General features: G+C 46.1%; 1 protein-coding gene across 1 annotated transcript in view; it reads left to right on the top strand.

The window, feature by feature from the left end:
- LOC120508492 (CXADR like membrane protein) overlaps window positions 1–16,260 on the top strand; it is a 49,799-nt gene that overhangs the window by 25,447 nt on the left and 8,092 nt on the right. Inside the window, exons 3-5 of the mRNA XM_039722166.1 lie at window positions 13,110–13,267; window positions 13,895–14,096; window positions 15,717–15,884. Of these exons, the coding sequence (XP_039578100.1) occupies window positions 13,110–13,267; window positions 13,895–14,096; window positions 15,717–15,884 (528 nt within the window). The remainder of the gene's footprint in view (window positions 1–13,109; window positions 13,268–13,894; window positions 14,097–15,716; window positions 15,885–16,260) is intronic.

The following is a 16,260-nucleotide window of genomic DNA, read 5'->3' as shown; positions in this document are numbered from 1 at the left end:
CCAATCAGTACAGAATTGATTATTAACCAATAATTGGCAAGAAAGCTGCTGACCAGTTGGAGTAGCACTGACTTTGACCCTCATTCATGGAGAAAGTTTCCAAGATTTCAAGGTAGACTGGAATCCACAAAAGTGTGAAATAGATTATAGAGAGCAGTGTGGGTGTGTCACTTGGTGAGAAATTGAGGTTTTGGGATTTTGAGTATGTTGTGGATGGAAGCAGGATGGAGGCACAGGGTGCTGTCCTGGGTTTCTTCTTCATGCTGCTTCTTCCTTCTTCTCCATGGGTTTGGGTGCATTTTGTAATTGAGCAGAAAAATCCACATTGCAGCTCTGTGGGATCAGTCATTGGGTTAAAAGGGAAAATAATCCAGGTGTCAGTTCTTAATTGGATAGTTTAGTCTTAAAAGACCTTGGAACAAGAGATTGTTGGCCATTTTGTGCCTTGGTAAGGAAACTCATGGTGGTGAGGATGTTTCACTGATAAGAAATAATAAACACTTGAGTCTGAACATGAACTATCATCTCAAGTGCCTTCAATCCCGACCCAGAGAAACCCACAATGAAGGAAATGCAGTCTGTGTGATTTACTCCCATAAGTGATGGTTTCAAGGCTTGGGAGGTGGGCTGGGAAGAAGGATGGAACCCATCCTTGTCCTGAGAGCCCTCGTTCTTCCTCACTCCTCCTTCCCCCCGACCTTCCCAGCGTGTTTCCCCATCAGGTGCCTGACCTTTCCACATCCCATCAGCAGAATGCTCCAACTGCTGCTGAATCCCATTCTCACCTCCTCCTCCTCCTCCTCCTCCTCCTCTCAGACCCTGCAAGCTCCATGCTGCCTCCCCAGGGCTCCGTGCCGTGCCGTAGCTCTCAGCCAGGCCTTTTTTAGGCTGATCCCCAATTCCTGCCCTTCCAAAGGGCTCTGCAGCCCCACTCGGGGCATCCCTGGCTGCAGGGAGGGCCCTGTGCCAGGGAGCTGCTCTGCTCTTTCCCAGCAAAGGTCACAGGAACATTTGGCAGGCGCGATGCTCGACATCTTCTCGCTGGGGGTGGCCCCAGCCGTGGCCCTGGGCTTGCACAGATCCTCGGGCTCTGCAGGGCTCTTGGTATTTGCAAACATGAAAAATCCCTGGAAGAGCTCAGCTGCTGGCAGGGGAGCCCGTGGTGGGCAGGGAGGAGCATCTGCTTCCTTCCCAACCCCATCGCTGACACTTCCCCATTTGGGGCAGACACAACAATTCCTCTCCAGGCCTGGCAATCAAGGACACCTCACTGCCTCAGGCCTGAGAGATGAGAACAAAAGGGAGTTGGGGGAACAAACTTGGGGTCAATGACTTCATTGGCTGAAGCTGGAATTGGCAGATTGACCCCAAAATGCAAATGGACCAAACTTATAAAAGTGTGAAACCCGTGAGTCCATTTTTGGGTGTAGGCCGTGGGTGGGCTTTGTCTGCCCTAAATACCTGAAAACCTGAAGGAATAACAAATTTTTATTCTCTTAATTTTGCCTGGCCTCTGCTTTCAGGCAGCCCAAAAAGGCATCAGCGTGGCCACCACTCCTCTGGGTGAGGCTGCTGCTGCTCAGCCCCTGCAGTTTGCACCTTGGCTCCATCTCTGAAGCCTTGCAGAGTTCAACATCTCCCTTACAAGACTTCTGGGGGTGATGGGGAGGAGCTGCTGCTGCTCACTTTGTGCCTCAGGGCAGCTGTGGCCGAGGCTTTGAGGCTGAGCGGAGATGAAAAGTGACAGAGTGTTAATACATTAGGCATTCATTTTGTATCATATTAGTGGTGCTTGTAGTGGGTAAGTGAGATGTCAGAGCCTGTTATGTGCAATTAGGAGCCCACAGATGAACGTCCCGTGGAGGTAACAGGGATGGGCTGAGCAGGGAGTGAAGCTGGGCCTCAAAACTGCCCCAAACCCTGCTGGGAATGGGACCAGAGGGAGCTCTGCTCTGCAGAGAGCAGCCAAGTATTGTGGTGGCTTCCCGTGGCAATTGTGGCTCCAGAATGTCAGGAAAATTCATCCACAAACACCAGGGGTTGATGGCCAAAAAGGAGACAGAGGAGAACTGGTACTTCATTCCAATAAAGGAATGCCATGGGGCATTCCCCTGGGGTCTCTCCAATTTCTGGAGGACTCAGCCTCCTTTTTATCCCAATTTCCCAGCCACATTTCCCTCTCTCTTTCCCCATGGCTGAGGTACTTGACAGGTTCAGACTTTCCAATACACCTATACCAAAGATTCCCCTCTAATGTATAACCCTGCCTTTCAATGTTTAATTCTTACACAATTTAGGGGGTTTTCTTCCCCATTGTTTCTTTCATCTGCCAATGTCCAATTTCATTTATCAGCAAACCTAAAGTTTATTTGTAAAAGCAAATCTCTTTTTCCATTCATCACTCAGTGCAATCCTTCCCATTGTTTCTTTTATCTCTCAGTGCTGGTTTTATCTACCACAGCTTGTTTGTAAAGAGAAATCTGCTATTCCTCTCAAGAACATCGGGACTTTTCAAAGCCAAAATGACCCCCTTGGAGCAGTAAATTGCAATAATTCAATTTCCTTGCAGGAAAGGAGATTTTGTGGGGTTTGCAGATGCAAACCTGGGGTTGTTTGCATTCCCAGGATCACAAGAGGGATTGGAGCCAAAGGAACAAACTGGGCTGGCTGAGCTCCCCAGTTTTTGCCTCAATTCCCTCCTGCAGGGAGGGATGAAGTTCACCTGGTTTCAGTTTCCTTGTTTCCTTCAGAAACCTTCAGTTTCCTGGTCCCTTTTTGGGCAAGTTTAGAACAAGCTGAATTTCCAGGACACTAAACAGCAGAAAAGCACAATCAGTTCATTGCCTTCTGATTAAAATCTTGATGCAAAGGGATAAAAAAGGGAGAATGAATTCTCAGCACAATAACATTTTTATTGGGAATCCTTATCAATCTCTCAAGTCTCTTCCAATCTCCTCAGTTTTCAGAGTTAGCTGATGCAACCTTCTCCTTGGATTTCAAAACGGGTGAGGAAAGATCTGATGGACAAATACTGCTTTGAAAACAGTTTTGTTGCTGTCTCTTTGGGTTTGTATTCTGGATTCTGCTCCGTGTCTGCCTTGGGCAGGGAACTTCATTTCTGTGTGCCTTCATTTGTGTGTCCCTGAACTGACAGCAACAAGAGATTCCCCGGGAGACTGAGGCCTAAGAATATTCCTCAGACAAAAGAAACTCTAGAAATTGTCACTGAAACCATCTTCCTCCTCTTAATCATTTCGAAACCGGGTGAAAGGAGTGAAATTTGTGATGTTTAGGTGTGGAATGTTTAAGTTTTCTTGCCTTCAGATCTTTAAGGTACACAAAACAACCCAAAAATGGATGGGAAAAAAGGGAATATCAGGGAGACATTGGTGCTTCTTCCCTGCAGGAGTCTCAGATCTGCCCTGACAAAATCCCAGCTGAGCTGGTGCTGTGAACAGGAGACACCTGGCTGGATTTCCTGATAAAATCACCAGGACCAAAGGCAAAGGGATTTCACAATTCCTGTGCACAGGCACTCCCTGAACCATCAAACTGGGCGATGCAGGGTTGGTGCCCTGTTTCTGTTCTTCAGGGATGGAAAGCCAGAATCTCCTGCTTGCACTGGAATTTTTGAAGCTCAGTGAGAGAAAGGGAAGCACATCCAGAGCTGCTGGCTGCCTGGGAGGCTCCTTGGCCAAGGGAAAGCTTCAGTGCTTAATTTCCCAATACTCCCAAGCCTCTCTAGACTTTGGATTGGTGCTGGAAGTTAACTCTGCCATTTTCAGAGACAGAATTTTGCCTTTTTATTGCAGTTAGGATTTCTAGCTGCACGTGGTCGCTGGGTAATGCAGGATTCATTTTTCACTTGTCTTTAATCCACAAGGGAATCCTGAAGATTTCCCTGAGGAAATTTCAATACTCCCTGAGGAATACTGAACCCTTCCTCTGGGGGCATTTGATGAACCACCTCCTTCAGACTCCAGGAAGAGTGAATTTACTCTCACAGGGTGTGCACTGACGCTGTGCTGGTGCAGCCACCCCACATCCCTCCCCTGGCTCATCCAAGATTTCCAAATGAAGGCTTGCTGGCCGCCGTTGATATTTCTGCTGGTAAAGCACCACCAGCCCAATTCCAGCCCCACTCCCGTTGCAAACCTCTAAAAACCAGAGGTTTTGCTCTGCTTTTGTTGGTTTTTCTGCTCTCCCTGCCTTGCTCCCTCCTCTGCAGTCTCAATTCCAAACTCTTCACGTCACCACTTGGAAGCTCGGCCGCGCGCAGGACCGTGCTCTGTTTGCACAGCTCCCCCAGCCTCAGCACATGTGGTTCCAATTCCAGAGGCTCTGCAGGGCTGTGTGCATGGGGATGGGGCTGGCCTGACCCCTCTCCTTCACCCCAGCGAGGGGGAGCCGCCTCTTATCCAGCATCTTTCCTATTCGGGATGCTTTCACTGCACAACCGAAGGCAGGCGGAGGGGAGGCGGCTGCAGGCAGCGTGCTGGGGCCGGCCCGTGGTCACTGGGAGCACTGGAGCTCTCGGGAGAAGGCAACCCTTGGCCCGTGTGGCTGTGCCAGCCAAGGAACACAGCGAGCAGATGTCCCAGGGCACAGCCTGCGCTCCCTTAATGACCCTCGGGGGACCGCGGCCGCCTCCAGCCTCCCCTCCCCGTGCGAGGAATGCACTGGGCTGTCTGCAAGGAGCTGCCTGCTGTTTATTTTGGCCTGAAATGCTGTCAGGGTAACTGTTAGGGCTGGTGTGGTCGGAGCATGAGTGGGGCTGTCGACCTTTTTGGGTTCTGCTCATAACTCTGGGATGAAACAACACAGCTTTCCCTCATCGTGCTTTACCCGCAGCAAAAACAGGGGAGAGAGTCCAAGGGGACATAAAACCCTTTGTGTGCCTGGGTCTGAACAGCACCAGTGGGGGAAGATGCTTTGTTTCTCAGGAGTTTGATTTTAAGGCCCACTGAGCCTTAAATAGTGGAGTGTGGAACTCATCTGGGGTGTCCTCAGCACTTCCAACCCCCCAGTCACGCAAGCAGCCCTGCAAGTCTGACTGCAGATGGAATTCCTTGGCCATAAAAGTCATTGTCAGCCTCCTGCTCCAGCAGCTGAAATTCTGAATCTGTTGATTGCAAAACGCTCAGGGTTTTTCTCATCAGCACTGGATGGGGGGCAAGCTGTTGTTGTTACAGGGAAACTGAGTAAATAATTTCCTATGAGACTCCAGCAAGAGGAGACTCCAACAGATGTGAAACATCCTAAATTCCTGGCATGAGGGAGTGGTTCAGAGCTGCAACATGGCAGGCTGTCCTTTTTGTTTTTAACTCCCAAACACTTTATTCCTGCACATGCCGAATTTAGACACATCCTGTTTTCAGACACTTTGATTTTAGCACAAAACAGTGAGGCAAATGAAGGATTGTCCAGCTGAAGGAACACTGCTGTAGTTCTGTGGATGTTTATTCTCTCTGGGCTGATTTAAGTAGGAAGTTTTTGTTTATTTGGGTTGTTTTTTACTAAAATGAAGCATTTCAGCAGTTCAGGTCTGGCTGAGAGCAGCTATAGCACAGAATTTCTGCATGCACCGAGATGTTTTTTTATCCGGCAGTCTGGATTTTGGGAAGAGCGGGTGAGTCAGGACCACAGGGAATTCACAGAATGACCAGGTTGGAAGAGACCTCCAAGGCTGAGTCCAGCCCAGCCCCAACAGCTCAACTCACCCCAGTGCCACATCCAGGCTTTGTTAAACACCCCCAGGGATGGTGACTGCACCACCTCCCCGGGCAGCCATTCCAGAACTTTATCACCTTTCTGGCAAAACCTTTTCCTGATATCCAACCTTCCTGCTTGGAAAGATCCCGTTTTCCCTCGGAGGAGAGGCACAGCTGTGAGGATGACTTTCAGGAGGATGCCAAGGAACGGAGCCCTGTCTGCAGGGGACATTCCTGTGCAGGGAGATGAGATGTGCCCTGGCAGCGGGGCTGCTCTCTGCTCCTGTCACACCCGCACCCAGGCAGGGCTGTGATCCTAACCAACAAAAGCAGGCAGAGCAGCCGTCACAGGTGAGCTGGGAATTGTTCAGACAGAGTACAAACTCTCTGTGTGTGTGTGGATAGCACTGGAATTCCTGCCTTGCTGCTCTGTGGAGGGAAGTTTTCCTCAGCAGCAGATTCCAGGCGTTTCCTGAGTCACTTCTGACCTCACAGGTTGCATTTCTGCTCCTCCCTGGACATCAGGAATATTCTGTTGCAAACCTCGTCTTTCAGAAAAAGCCAAAATAAATCATAAAAAGCATTGCTGAAGGACACACTGCACAGATGTTCCTGAAGAAGCTGAAAGTTTTGAAAACCTGTTCTGGATATTCACATTTTAGGTGAGCTTGGTGTAGGCATGGCTTGGGCTAAACTCACAAAGGTTTATTGTGCATTTCTTTCATCTGGATTCTCTGAATCTTTTCTAGGCTGTTCCTCCTAATTCCAGCAGTTAAGTGATACAGCACAACCTATTACTTTTTAAATAGCAAAATCTATTTTTAGCTTTGCTCCCTAATTCAAACCTTCTGAACCTAATGAAAGATTTAAGCCTGGAAGCTCTTTAGCTTTTAGGATGGGAATTTGCCTACAAATAAAAGCGTCAGCAAAGCATTTATTTCCCCTTTGATTCTGCTTGTCTGGTGATGTATATTTGATGTTGGGATATGTGGGGGTGTGTACACACATATAATTGTGACATGTATGGAAACTCCCTGGGCTTCAGCACAGCATGGGCATGAAAATGTGGGATCCTGGAAGGATTCAGGCATGAAAACTCTGCTTTTGGGGGGACAGAATTTGTGATAAGCCAAACACAGCCTGGGTTCACTCAGCATTTGCTGCTTGCTGTGTTGCACAGGCTCCTTCCCTCTGCACCCATTTCAAAGGGCTGATTCTGCTGAAATTCAACCCCTTTTATGACACACACTCACAATGAGAACTCCTTAAAACGCTGAAACGAGTTCTGAGGAATTCCTCAAGCCTGACATCTCTGCTGAGCGATCCAGCCTGTTGTCCATATTTATATTTTTTTAATTTAAACTCTGCCATGTGTGCAAGGCAGAAGGGGCTGGGAGGGCTAAAAACCCTTGGGATCCTTCCCCTGGTCAACCTGGCCAGTGTCTGGATGGTTTGGATTGCTTTCACTTCAATTTCACTTCTAGTTTCCGTATTCTCAAAATCTTTTGCCAGGCAATCATATTTATAAGGCTTTTGTGTTTCATCTTCCCCAACAGTGGAGCTTGATTAAAATCTTTGTTGCTGTGTTTTCCTTGGAGATTTCAGCACGGGGAGGGATGAGAGGATGGCTGTGGTGGTCTGCAGGGTGTGGGGTGAGTTATTGTCCCGGGAACAATGCAGGGAACAGTCACAAGGCCTTCAGGCCAACGCTTCCAAAAGCACTTAACCAAAAAAAAACCAACAAAAAAAGAGTTGGGATAAGCAGGAAAAGCGATGCCAGCTCCTCCAGAGCGAAGCCACAAGCAGCGATTCCCGAATTCCTGGGAGCACAAAGCGCTGCCCGCAGGATGTGGAAGGGACTGAGGCTTTGTTGGGCAAGAACTGCGGAGCCTGCAGAAATGTGGCGTTGCTTTTGGACGTGGTTTCTGGGAAAATCGTCCCTTTTTGCATCCATTGTGTGCAAGATCCAGCCCTTGAGGCCACCCAGGGCTGGGGAGCTCTGTGAGGGAAGGTTTGGAACAGCTCAGGGGTAAATAAATCCCTTTGCAACCCCGGCCCCGTGTCCTGGGCACTGCTGCTGGAAGGGCAGACACTCCCCTGGCAGGCTTTTAAATGAAACTTCAACTTTTAACCATGAAAATGGTTAAAACCTGATTTATTTATTAAAAATCTCATTTATTTGGACTGTCCTTGCAAGGTCTCACCTACAGAAATGCAACTTCAGGGAGTGTTTATTCTGTTTTGGGTAATAAAACCTAGAAGGGACCTGCATCTGTTTCTAGCTCCTTTTTCTCTCCTGTGCCATAAATTCCTGCACATTTCTACACCTAAATCACCATTTCATCCCTGTTTGCTGCAGCAAGACCCAACCCAAACTGTGGGAAATGTGAGATTTGCTCATGTCGAGGTATTTTGGGATTTTTTGTGGGTAATTTCTCTACCTGGCTCTTATGCTGGTTTATTGTAAGAGGCTGTTTTATTTTTCTTTCAACATCTGGGTGACTGGAGGGAAATAAAGTGAAACTCCTGCAAAATTTAAACTCCTGTGGGAGTTTTCAGGCATTGGTAAAGCATTAATAAGGATTAAAGAGACAAATCAGGGGGTTGTAAATAAGATTTTTTTTTTCCTAATAATATTATGGAAAAGTTTGCCCGGTGTGTGAGTTTGGTTATTGGGTCAGTGATGAATCAGCTCCAAATGATTTCTGATTCTTTGAAAAAATAAAGGGCGCTGTAGGAATTTGTCACTGTTTCACTGGATGTCTCCCTGGTTTTTCTCCCCATTTAGAAGATGAGTTTATAAGCACAGGGCTCTTCCTCAAAGCCCCAGATAATTCCTGGGAGCAGCAAGAATCCCTCTAAGGTGTGAGCTCTGCTACACCCAGCCTGTCTAAACAAGAAAGGAACGAAAACTCTGCCATAATCTCGCAGAAAAATTATAATTTTACATTAAAAACCTCAAGCAGGATTGAGTTTAAAAACTCAAAACAGCTGCGAGGTTGTGCACGAACCCTCAGAGCTCCACAGGGCTTGGAAAAAGTTGCAAACGCCGTGTGAATGTCCCGGTTGTGGTGCCTAAATTAAGATTATTGATCAGCGATGTGGCAGTGGCGGCGCTAATGAGGGCAGCCCGCAGCAAGGCGAGCTCCAGGGAAAAGCTGGATCCGTCCTGGGCAGGAATTCTGATTGTATTCGGCAGCTGGAGCTTCGAGAGCAGCGAATGCAGCCATAAACTGGATTATTTTTCCCTTTAAAACAAGCAGCTGATGTGGCTGGGAAGGAGCTCTCACCGGAGGAGAGCTGGAGCCTTGGCAAGGCTCCACCTGCCCTAAAATTCTGGGTGTTTAATGTAGTGGTTGGTAGTTGCTGGTGAAGTGTTTGGGAAGGAGAAATTAAATCTCAGGAGCTGAGGGATGATCATGGCAACTCGGGGCAGAGCTGAGAATGGGAGCAGGGATAGGACCAACCTAAAAGTTGGTCCTGAAAAATGGAAAAAAATGAAGGAGAGTCACGTTGGATGTCAATTTTCTGTCTGTTTTTCACTTGAAAGTTCAGGATCCACTGTTTAAACAGCATAAAAGTACATTCTAGTATATAATAATATTAAAAATATAGGAATAAATCCAGCCTGAGTAACTGCTCCTGCTCTGTCCTGCCAGGATTCTGTGTTCAGCCACACGTGGGACTTCCCAGTGCTCTGAACTTCCCCAGTTTTCAGCACTTTCGCAATATTTGGCCCAGGAAGCAAAAATATTTCCTCCCACTTCATTTCACAGGGAAAAAAAGAAACAGCTTTAGGGTTTTGTTTTGAACAGCAAAACTGCAGCACAACCCAAGCGCCCTGAGAAGATTTTCACCCCAAAGGCAAACGGCAGCCCCACGGAAATTTGGTTGGGAATTTTGAATTTTGAATTTTGAATTTTGAATTTTGGATTTTGAATTTTGGATTTTGAATTTTGAATTTTGACTTTTTGACCCCGGGGACCCCTGACCCCAACGCCTGTGACTTTCCCTCTGATCTCGTGGGTCAGCTTTAATTGAGTTTAATTGAACTTCCCACGCTGAGTGCACGGTTACAGCTGGAGATGGGCAAAGCCAAGAATTGCTGGTGGATTTTTGTCCAGTTTTCAGCGGGTGCGGAAGCAAAGCTGGAGCAGAGCTGGCTGAACCCCGGTTTTGAGCACCCGATGTCCCCGCAGCACCTCCCGGGCAGCTCTCGGCTGCTTTGGGGGATTTTGTCTCGCATTCCAAGGGCTCTGCTCCCCTCTAGCGGCTTCGCTCCGCACTTCCCTTCTTATTTCTTTTTTAGATTCTGAAAAACCAAAAAAAACTGATAGGGTGGTGGTGGATTTTTTTGTTTGCTTGTTTGGTGTGGGTTTTTTTTTTTTTTTTTTTTTTTTTGGTTGGTTGGGGGGGGTTTTTTGGGGGTTTTTGGGTTTTTTTTTTGGCGTTGTTATTCAAAGTTACCTCTCAATCCTACTTATTCCACACTTTCCTTAAGTTTAATCCTCTTCTTCCCAGGCTGGTTTCTTGTTTTTAATACCCTTCGTATTTCTTTTTTAGATTCTGAAAAACCAAAAAAAACTCATAGGGTGGTGGTGGATTTTTTTGTTTGCTTGTTTGGTGTGGGTTTTTTTTTTTTTTTTTTTTTTCTTGGTTGGTTGATGGGGCTTTTTTGGGGGTTTTTGGGTTTTTTTTTTGGCGTTGTTATTCAAAGTTACCTCTCAATCCTACTTATTCCACACTTTCCTTAAGTTTAATCCTCTTCTTCCCAGGCTGGTTTCTTGTTTTTAATATACATAATATTTCTGATATATATATATATATTTCAGATACATATATTTTTCATATACATAATATTCCTGATATATGTAATATTTCTGATATATATATCTTTCTGATCTACATAATATTTCTTACATATATATTTCTGGTATACATAATATTTCCGATATATTTCTGATATATATAATATTTCTTATACACATAATATTTTGATATATATTTTTGATATACATATTTCTGTTATATATACATATAATATTTCTGTCATATATTTCTGATATATATATCTTTCTGATATACAGAATATTTCTGATTATATTTCTGATATCCAGAATATTTCTGACATATATTTCTTTCTGATATACATAATATTTCTGATATTTCTCTTTCTGATATAGATAATATTTTTATATCCAGAATATTTCTGACATATATTTCTGATATACATCATATTTCTGACATATAAAAGTTACCTCTCAATCCTACTTATTCCACACTTTCCTTAAGTTTAATCCTCTTCTTCCCAGGCTGGTTTCTTGTTTTTAATATACATAATATTTCTGATATATATATATATTTCAGATACATATATTTTTCATATACATAATATTCCTGATATATGTAATATTTCTGATATATATATCTTTCTGATATACAGAATATTTCTGATTATATTTCTGATATCCAGAATATTTCTGACATATATTTCTTTCTGATATACATCATATTTCTGATATTTCTCTTTCTGATATAGATAATATTTTTATATCCAGAATATTTCTGACATATATTTCTTTCTGATATACATAATATTTCTGATATTTCTCTTTCTGATATAGATAATATTTTTATATCCAGAATATTTCTGACATATATTTCTGATATACATCATATTTCTGACATATATAATATTTCTGATATACAAATACAGAGTTCTGATATCCAGAATATTTCTGATTATATTTCTGATATACATCACATTTCTGATATATGTCTTTCTAACACACATAACATTTCTGATAGACACAATATTTCTGATATACATCATATTTCTGACATGTATTTCTTTCTGATATACATAATATCTCTGATATACACATTTCTGATATACACATTTCTTATTTCCAATACATAAACATCCCCCGGTGTTAGGGAAGAGACTCCAAGCCTTGTCAGACCAATGAAGGGATAATTGAAGATTTTTGGGGTGGAAATAGTGCTTTTGAAATCAGGTAATTTCAGTAGCAAGAGGCGAGGGCAGGGCTGGGTTATCTGCAGAGGGTGAGGCCATCTGCTCCAGGATCGCTGTGAAATCGCCTGGCTCTGCACAGAAGTCTCCTTAAATCAGCTGGGCAGGGAGCTGAGCTGGGCAGTTTGCTTCTTTGCTGGGAAGAAAATGAGGAAAAATCCAGAAAAAAAAAAAAAAATCCCACCAGAGATGCACCCTGGTGTTGTGGTTGAGATGGTCACAACACAAAGCAACACTCCATTTTCAGAAGGTTTCAAACCTGTTTTTATTACAGCATGGATGCTTTTTATACATTCTTACAAAACTCTTCAGTTCACACTTCACTCACTGGTCAGGAGAGACAAACAAAGTGTTCATTGGAACAGGCTTATCTTATTTATCCTTCTTTCTCTCTTGGTTTCTGGGTCAGTGACCTTGGCAGGAAATTCTATCAGTGGTAAACGTGGATCCTCTTATCAAACTCCTCTCTGGCTCACAGAAGTTGCTGGAAAACTCTTCCACACCCTGGAAGTACGCCCAATATAAACCTCTGGCAGAAATAAATGCACTTTTTGTGCCATTGCACCACCATTGGGGGTGGTTTCCTTTCCTTCTTTATTTTCTATTTCTTTTTTTCTTTATTTTCTTTTTCTTTCCTTTCTTTCCCACTCTTCTTCCCTCACTTCTTCTCCTCCTCTTCTTTATCCCCTCTTCCCACCTTCCTTCTGCCTTTTGCCTCCTTTCTTCCTTCTTTCACCTTTCCTTCTCCCTTCTTTCCCCCTCTTTCCACCTTCTTTTCCCCTTCTATTCTCCCTTCTTTTCCCCTTCTTTTCCCCCTATTTCCACCTTCTATTCTCCCTTATTTTCCCCTTCTTTTCCCCTTCTTTTCCCCTTCTTTTCCCCTTCTTTTCCCCTTCTTTTCCCCCTATTTCCACCTTCTTTTCCTCTTCTTTCTTCATTCTTTCCTCCCTTCTTTCCCTCTCTTTCCCTCTTCTTCTCCCCTCTTTCCCCCTTTCTTCCTTATTTTCCCCTCTTCCCACCCTCTTTCCCCCATTTCCCTCTTCTTTTCCCCTTTTCCACCTTCTTTCCTCCTCTTTCCACCTTCTTCCCTCATTTTTTCTTCCTTCTTTCCTCCTCTTTCCTCTTCTTTCCTCCTTTTTTTCTTCCCTCATTTTTTCTTCCTTCTTTCCACCTCTTCTTCCCTTCTTTCTCAGGGCAGAAACCCAAGTTTGCTTCCCCACCCTGCCCCAGGCTTCCTTGACAAGTCACTTCCCCGGGATGTGCAGCTCCTGGAAGTGCTCAGAATTCTCTCTGGCTCACAGAAGTCACTGCAAAACCTCCTCCACACCACTCTGAAATCTGAAAATTTGGGATTTGCCTTCCAGCTTCCTGCTCTGTTTGGCTCTGCGAGGCTCAGACTGAGTTCAAGAGGGTGGCAGAAGAAAACGTGACCCTGCCGTGCCACCACCGCCTGGGGCTGCTGGAGCAGGGCAGCCTGGACATCGAGTGGCTGCTGCACATCTCCGAGACCGTGCAGAAAGCGGTGGGTTTGCTCAGAAAATCGCTTCATTTCTGCCCTCACGCCACCAGCCCAACATTTACCAGCGCTGCTGGGATGGTCTGTGCAGGTTGTTCTGATGGCGAGAGCAGGGTTTGGAAAATAAATCTGATTTGGAGAGATTTAGAAGGTGGAAAAATTGTTTGATGCAGCAGGTTGGGTTACAATGGATTTTTTTTAAAATGTATTCAGTCTTCATTAGATCAAGGTCAAAAGTGCCCTTCAGGCTTTCAAAACAACCTTGGGTTTTGCAGGCCCAGTTTTCGAATCCTTGCTTTCAGTACAACACACAGTAGTTTAGTCCTTATAAAAATGAGGTCTGCAGGGACTTAAATTAGCACAGCCAAGCCTCCAGACTGCTTTGATGTGTTGTGGCACCAACTGATGCTTGTTTTTACACTTGTACAAGTGCCCAATATAAACCTCCAGCAGAAATAAATACATTTTTTGCATCATTCTCAGGGCAGAAACCCAGATTTGCTTCCCCACCCTGCCCCAGGCTTCCTGTGTGACCATTGATAAATCACTTCAGTGGGATGTGCAGCTCCTGGAAATGCTCAATTTGTTGTTCCATGTGAAAACAAAACAGCTCAGTGTGTGCTGTGCTCCCAGGTGATCACCTACTCCGGGGGCCGTGTTTATGATGACCTGAACGAGGAGCAGAAGGGCCGTGTCTCCTTCACCTCCAACTTCCTTGCTGGAGATGCATCCCTGCAGATCATCTCCCTGCAGTCCAGCGACGCAGGGAAATACATCTGCAAGGTCAAGAACGCTGGCCAGTACGAGTGGGCTCGCATCACCCTCAAGGTCGTGGGTAAGGACAGCTCCTTGTTCTCCCAAAGGGGAAAAAAGGAATCCAGGCTCGCTTCCTGGGGAGAGATTGGTTTCAGCAGGGTATAAATACACAAAGACACCTCAAGATTGGGTTTCAGTGCTAAATTTTATACCTGGCTTTGCGTTTTTTTGGCCACAGGAAGAGCCTAAAGAACTGGTGTGATAGCACTGAACTAAATACTGAACCCTAAAACATCATCTCAGGCACAATGAAAATTTCAAGTTCCCATCTGGTTATGTCTTTAGTAGGTTTCAGCCTAGCACAAAGACACCTCAAGATCAGGTTTCAGTGCTCAACTTCATACCTGCCTTTGTGGTTTTTGGGCACAGGAAGAGCCTAAAGGACTGGTCTGAGGTTGGTGTGACAGTTCTGAACTAAATAGTGAATCCTAAAAAAAATCATAAGGATCTCAGGCACAATGGCTTCTTCAGGAAAATACCGAGGTTCCCATCTGGTAATGTCTCTAGTAGGTTTCTACCTAGCACAAAGACACCTCAAGATCAGGTTTCAGTGCCCAACTTTATACCTGGCTTTGCATTTTTTGGCCATTGGAAGAGCCTAAAGAACTGGTGTGATAGCACTGAACTAAACACTGAACCCTAAAACAAATTCATAAGGACCATCTCAGGCACAATGGCTCCAGCAGGAAAATACCAAGGTTCCCGTCTGACTGTGTCTCTAGATGGTTCCTGCTCAGTGATTCCAGACCTGTCATTTGCCAGAGTCGTTCCTCTGTTCATCTCTCTTCCTGGCAGCAAATTAGTCCACAAAGAGGCACAAAAAGCCATTCTTTGCAGAGGATGGCTGTGATCTCCTCGCCCAAAGCAGGCTGATATCCCGTCTCAGCTGGCCACCACCCTGCCACCCTGCTGGGCTCTGGCACGGCACGTCCCAGCAGCAGGGCTGACCCCAGCCCGAGGGGTGGCACAGGAGCAGCCGGGGGTGGCATTTCCCTCCCTGATTCCAGCTCATTGCTCTGCACACTCTCTGTGATCCCCTGGAAGGATCCTGCAGCTGCCAGGGCAGAAGGAAGAACTGGAGAAGGGAAGGGAGGGAAAAATGTTCTGGAAATTGTGCCTGGAAGAGGAAAGTGGTGATAGAGCTCCAAGGGACCATGAGGCAAAGAGTGTGAGAATGTCACTGCTGTGGCTGAGGCAGCCAGATCCTCCAAAACACACCTAAAACCCTAAAAACCTTCTGTTGTGTGCCCTAGAGGGGAAGGGAAGGGAAGGGAAGGGAAGGGAAGGGAAGGGAAGGAAAAAGAAGGACTAAGGAGAAAGGAAGGGGGTTTAGTCCCCTACAACATCGGATCGGTGTGATTCCCTAACTCATTCCATGGAAGGCAGCCCTTGGAAGCTGTTTATTGCAAGGGAAGGGAAGGGAAGGGAAGGGAAGGGAAGGGAAGGGAAGGGAAGGGAAGGGAAGGAAAAAGAAGGACTAAGGAGAAAGGAAGGGGTTTTAGTCCCCTAAAAACCATCATCGGTGTGATTCCCTAACTCATTCCATGGAAGGCAGCCCTTGGAAGCTGTTTATTGCCAAAGGAAGGGCTTCCAGTGAGCAAACTCTGCCGTGATGCCATGACCTGTCTTCTCCTTCTAGAGAAACCCTCCAAGCCCAAGTGCTGGCTGGAGGGGGAGCTGCTGGAAGGGAAGGAGCTGTCCCTGCAGTGCCGCTCCGCCTCGGGCACGGCCCCCATCTCCTACCGCTGGCAGCGCCTCAGCGAGGAGGACGAGAGAGCCGAGCAGCTGCCGCCCAACTCCAGAGTCAGTGAGTCGGGGCATGGCTTCTCCCGAGCTCCGGGATCACCGGGTGATGCTCCAGCACTCCTCCCGCCGCTGCGGCTGCGCCTGGGGGCTGATCTTCCTTTCCTCCTTCTTCTCCCTTCTTTCCCCCTCCTTCTCCCGAGCTCCGGGATCACCGGGTGATGCTCCAGCACTCCTCCCACCGCTGCGGCTGCGCCTGGGGGCTGATCTTCCTTTCCCCCTTCTTTCCCCCTCCTTTCTCCTTCCTTTCCCCCTTCTTCTCCCTTCTTTCCCCCTTCTTCCCCCCTTCTCTCTCCCTTCTTTCCCCCTCCTTTCTCCTTCCTTTCCCCCTTCTTTCTTCCTTCTTTCTCCCTTCTTTCTCCTTTCTTTCCCCTCCTTTC

Source organism: Passer montanus, unplaced genomic scaffold (assembly GCF_014805655.1).
Source record: "Passer montanus isolate IOZ18808 unplaced genomic scaffold, ASM1480565v1 scaffold47, whole genome shotgun sequence".
Taxonomy (NCBI): Eukaryota; Metazoa; Chordata; class Aves; order Passeriformes; family Passeridae; genus Passer; species Passer montanus.
Note: the sequence above shows the minus strand (reverse complement) of the source record. Positions and strands in the feature narration are given on the sequence as shown.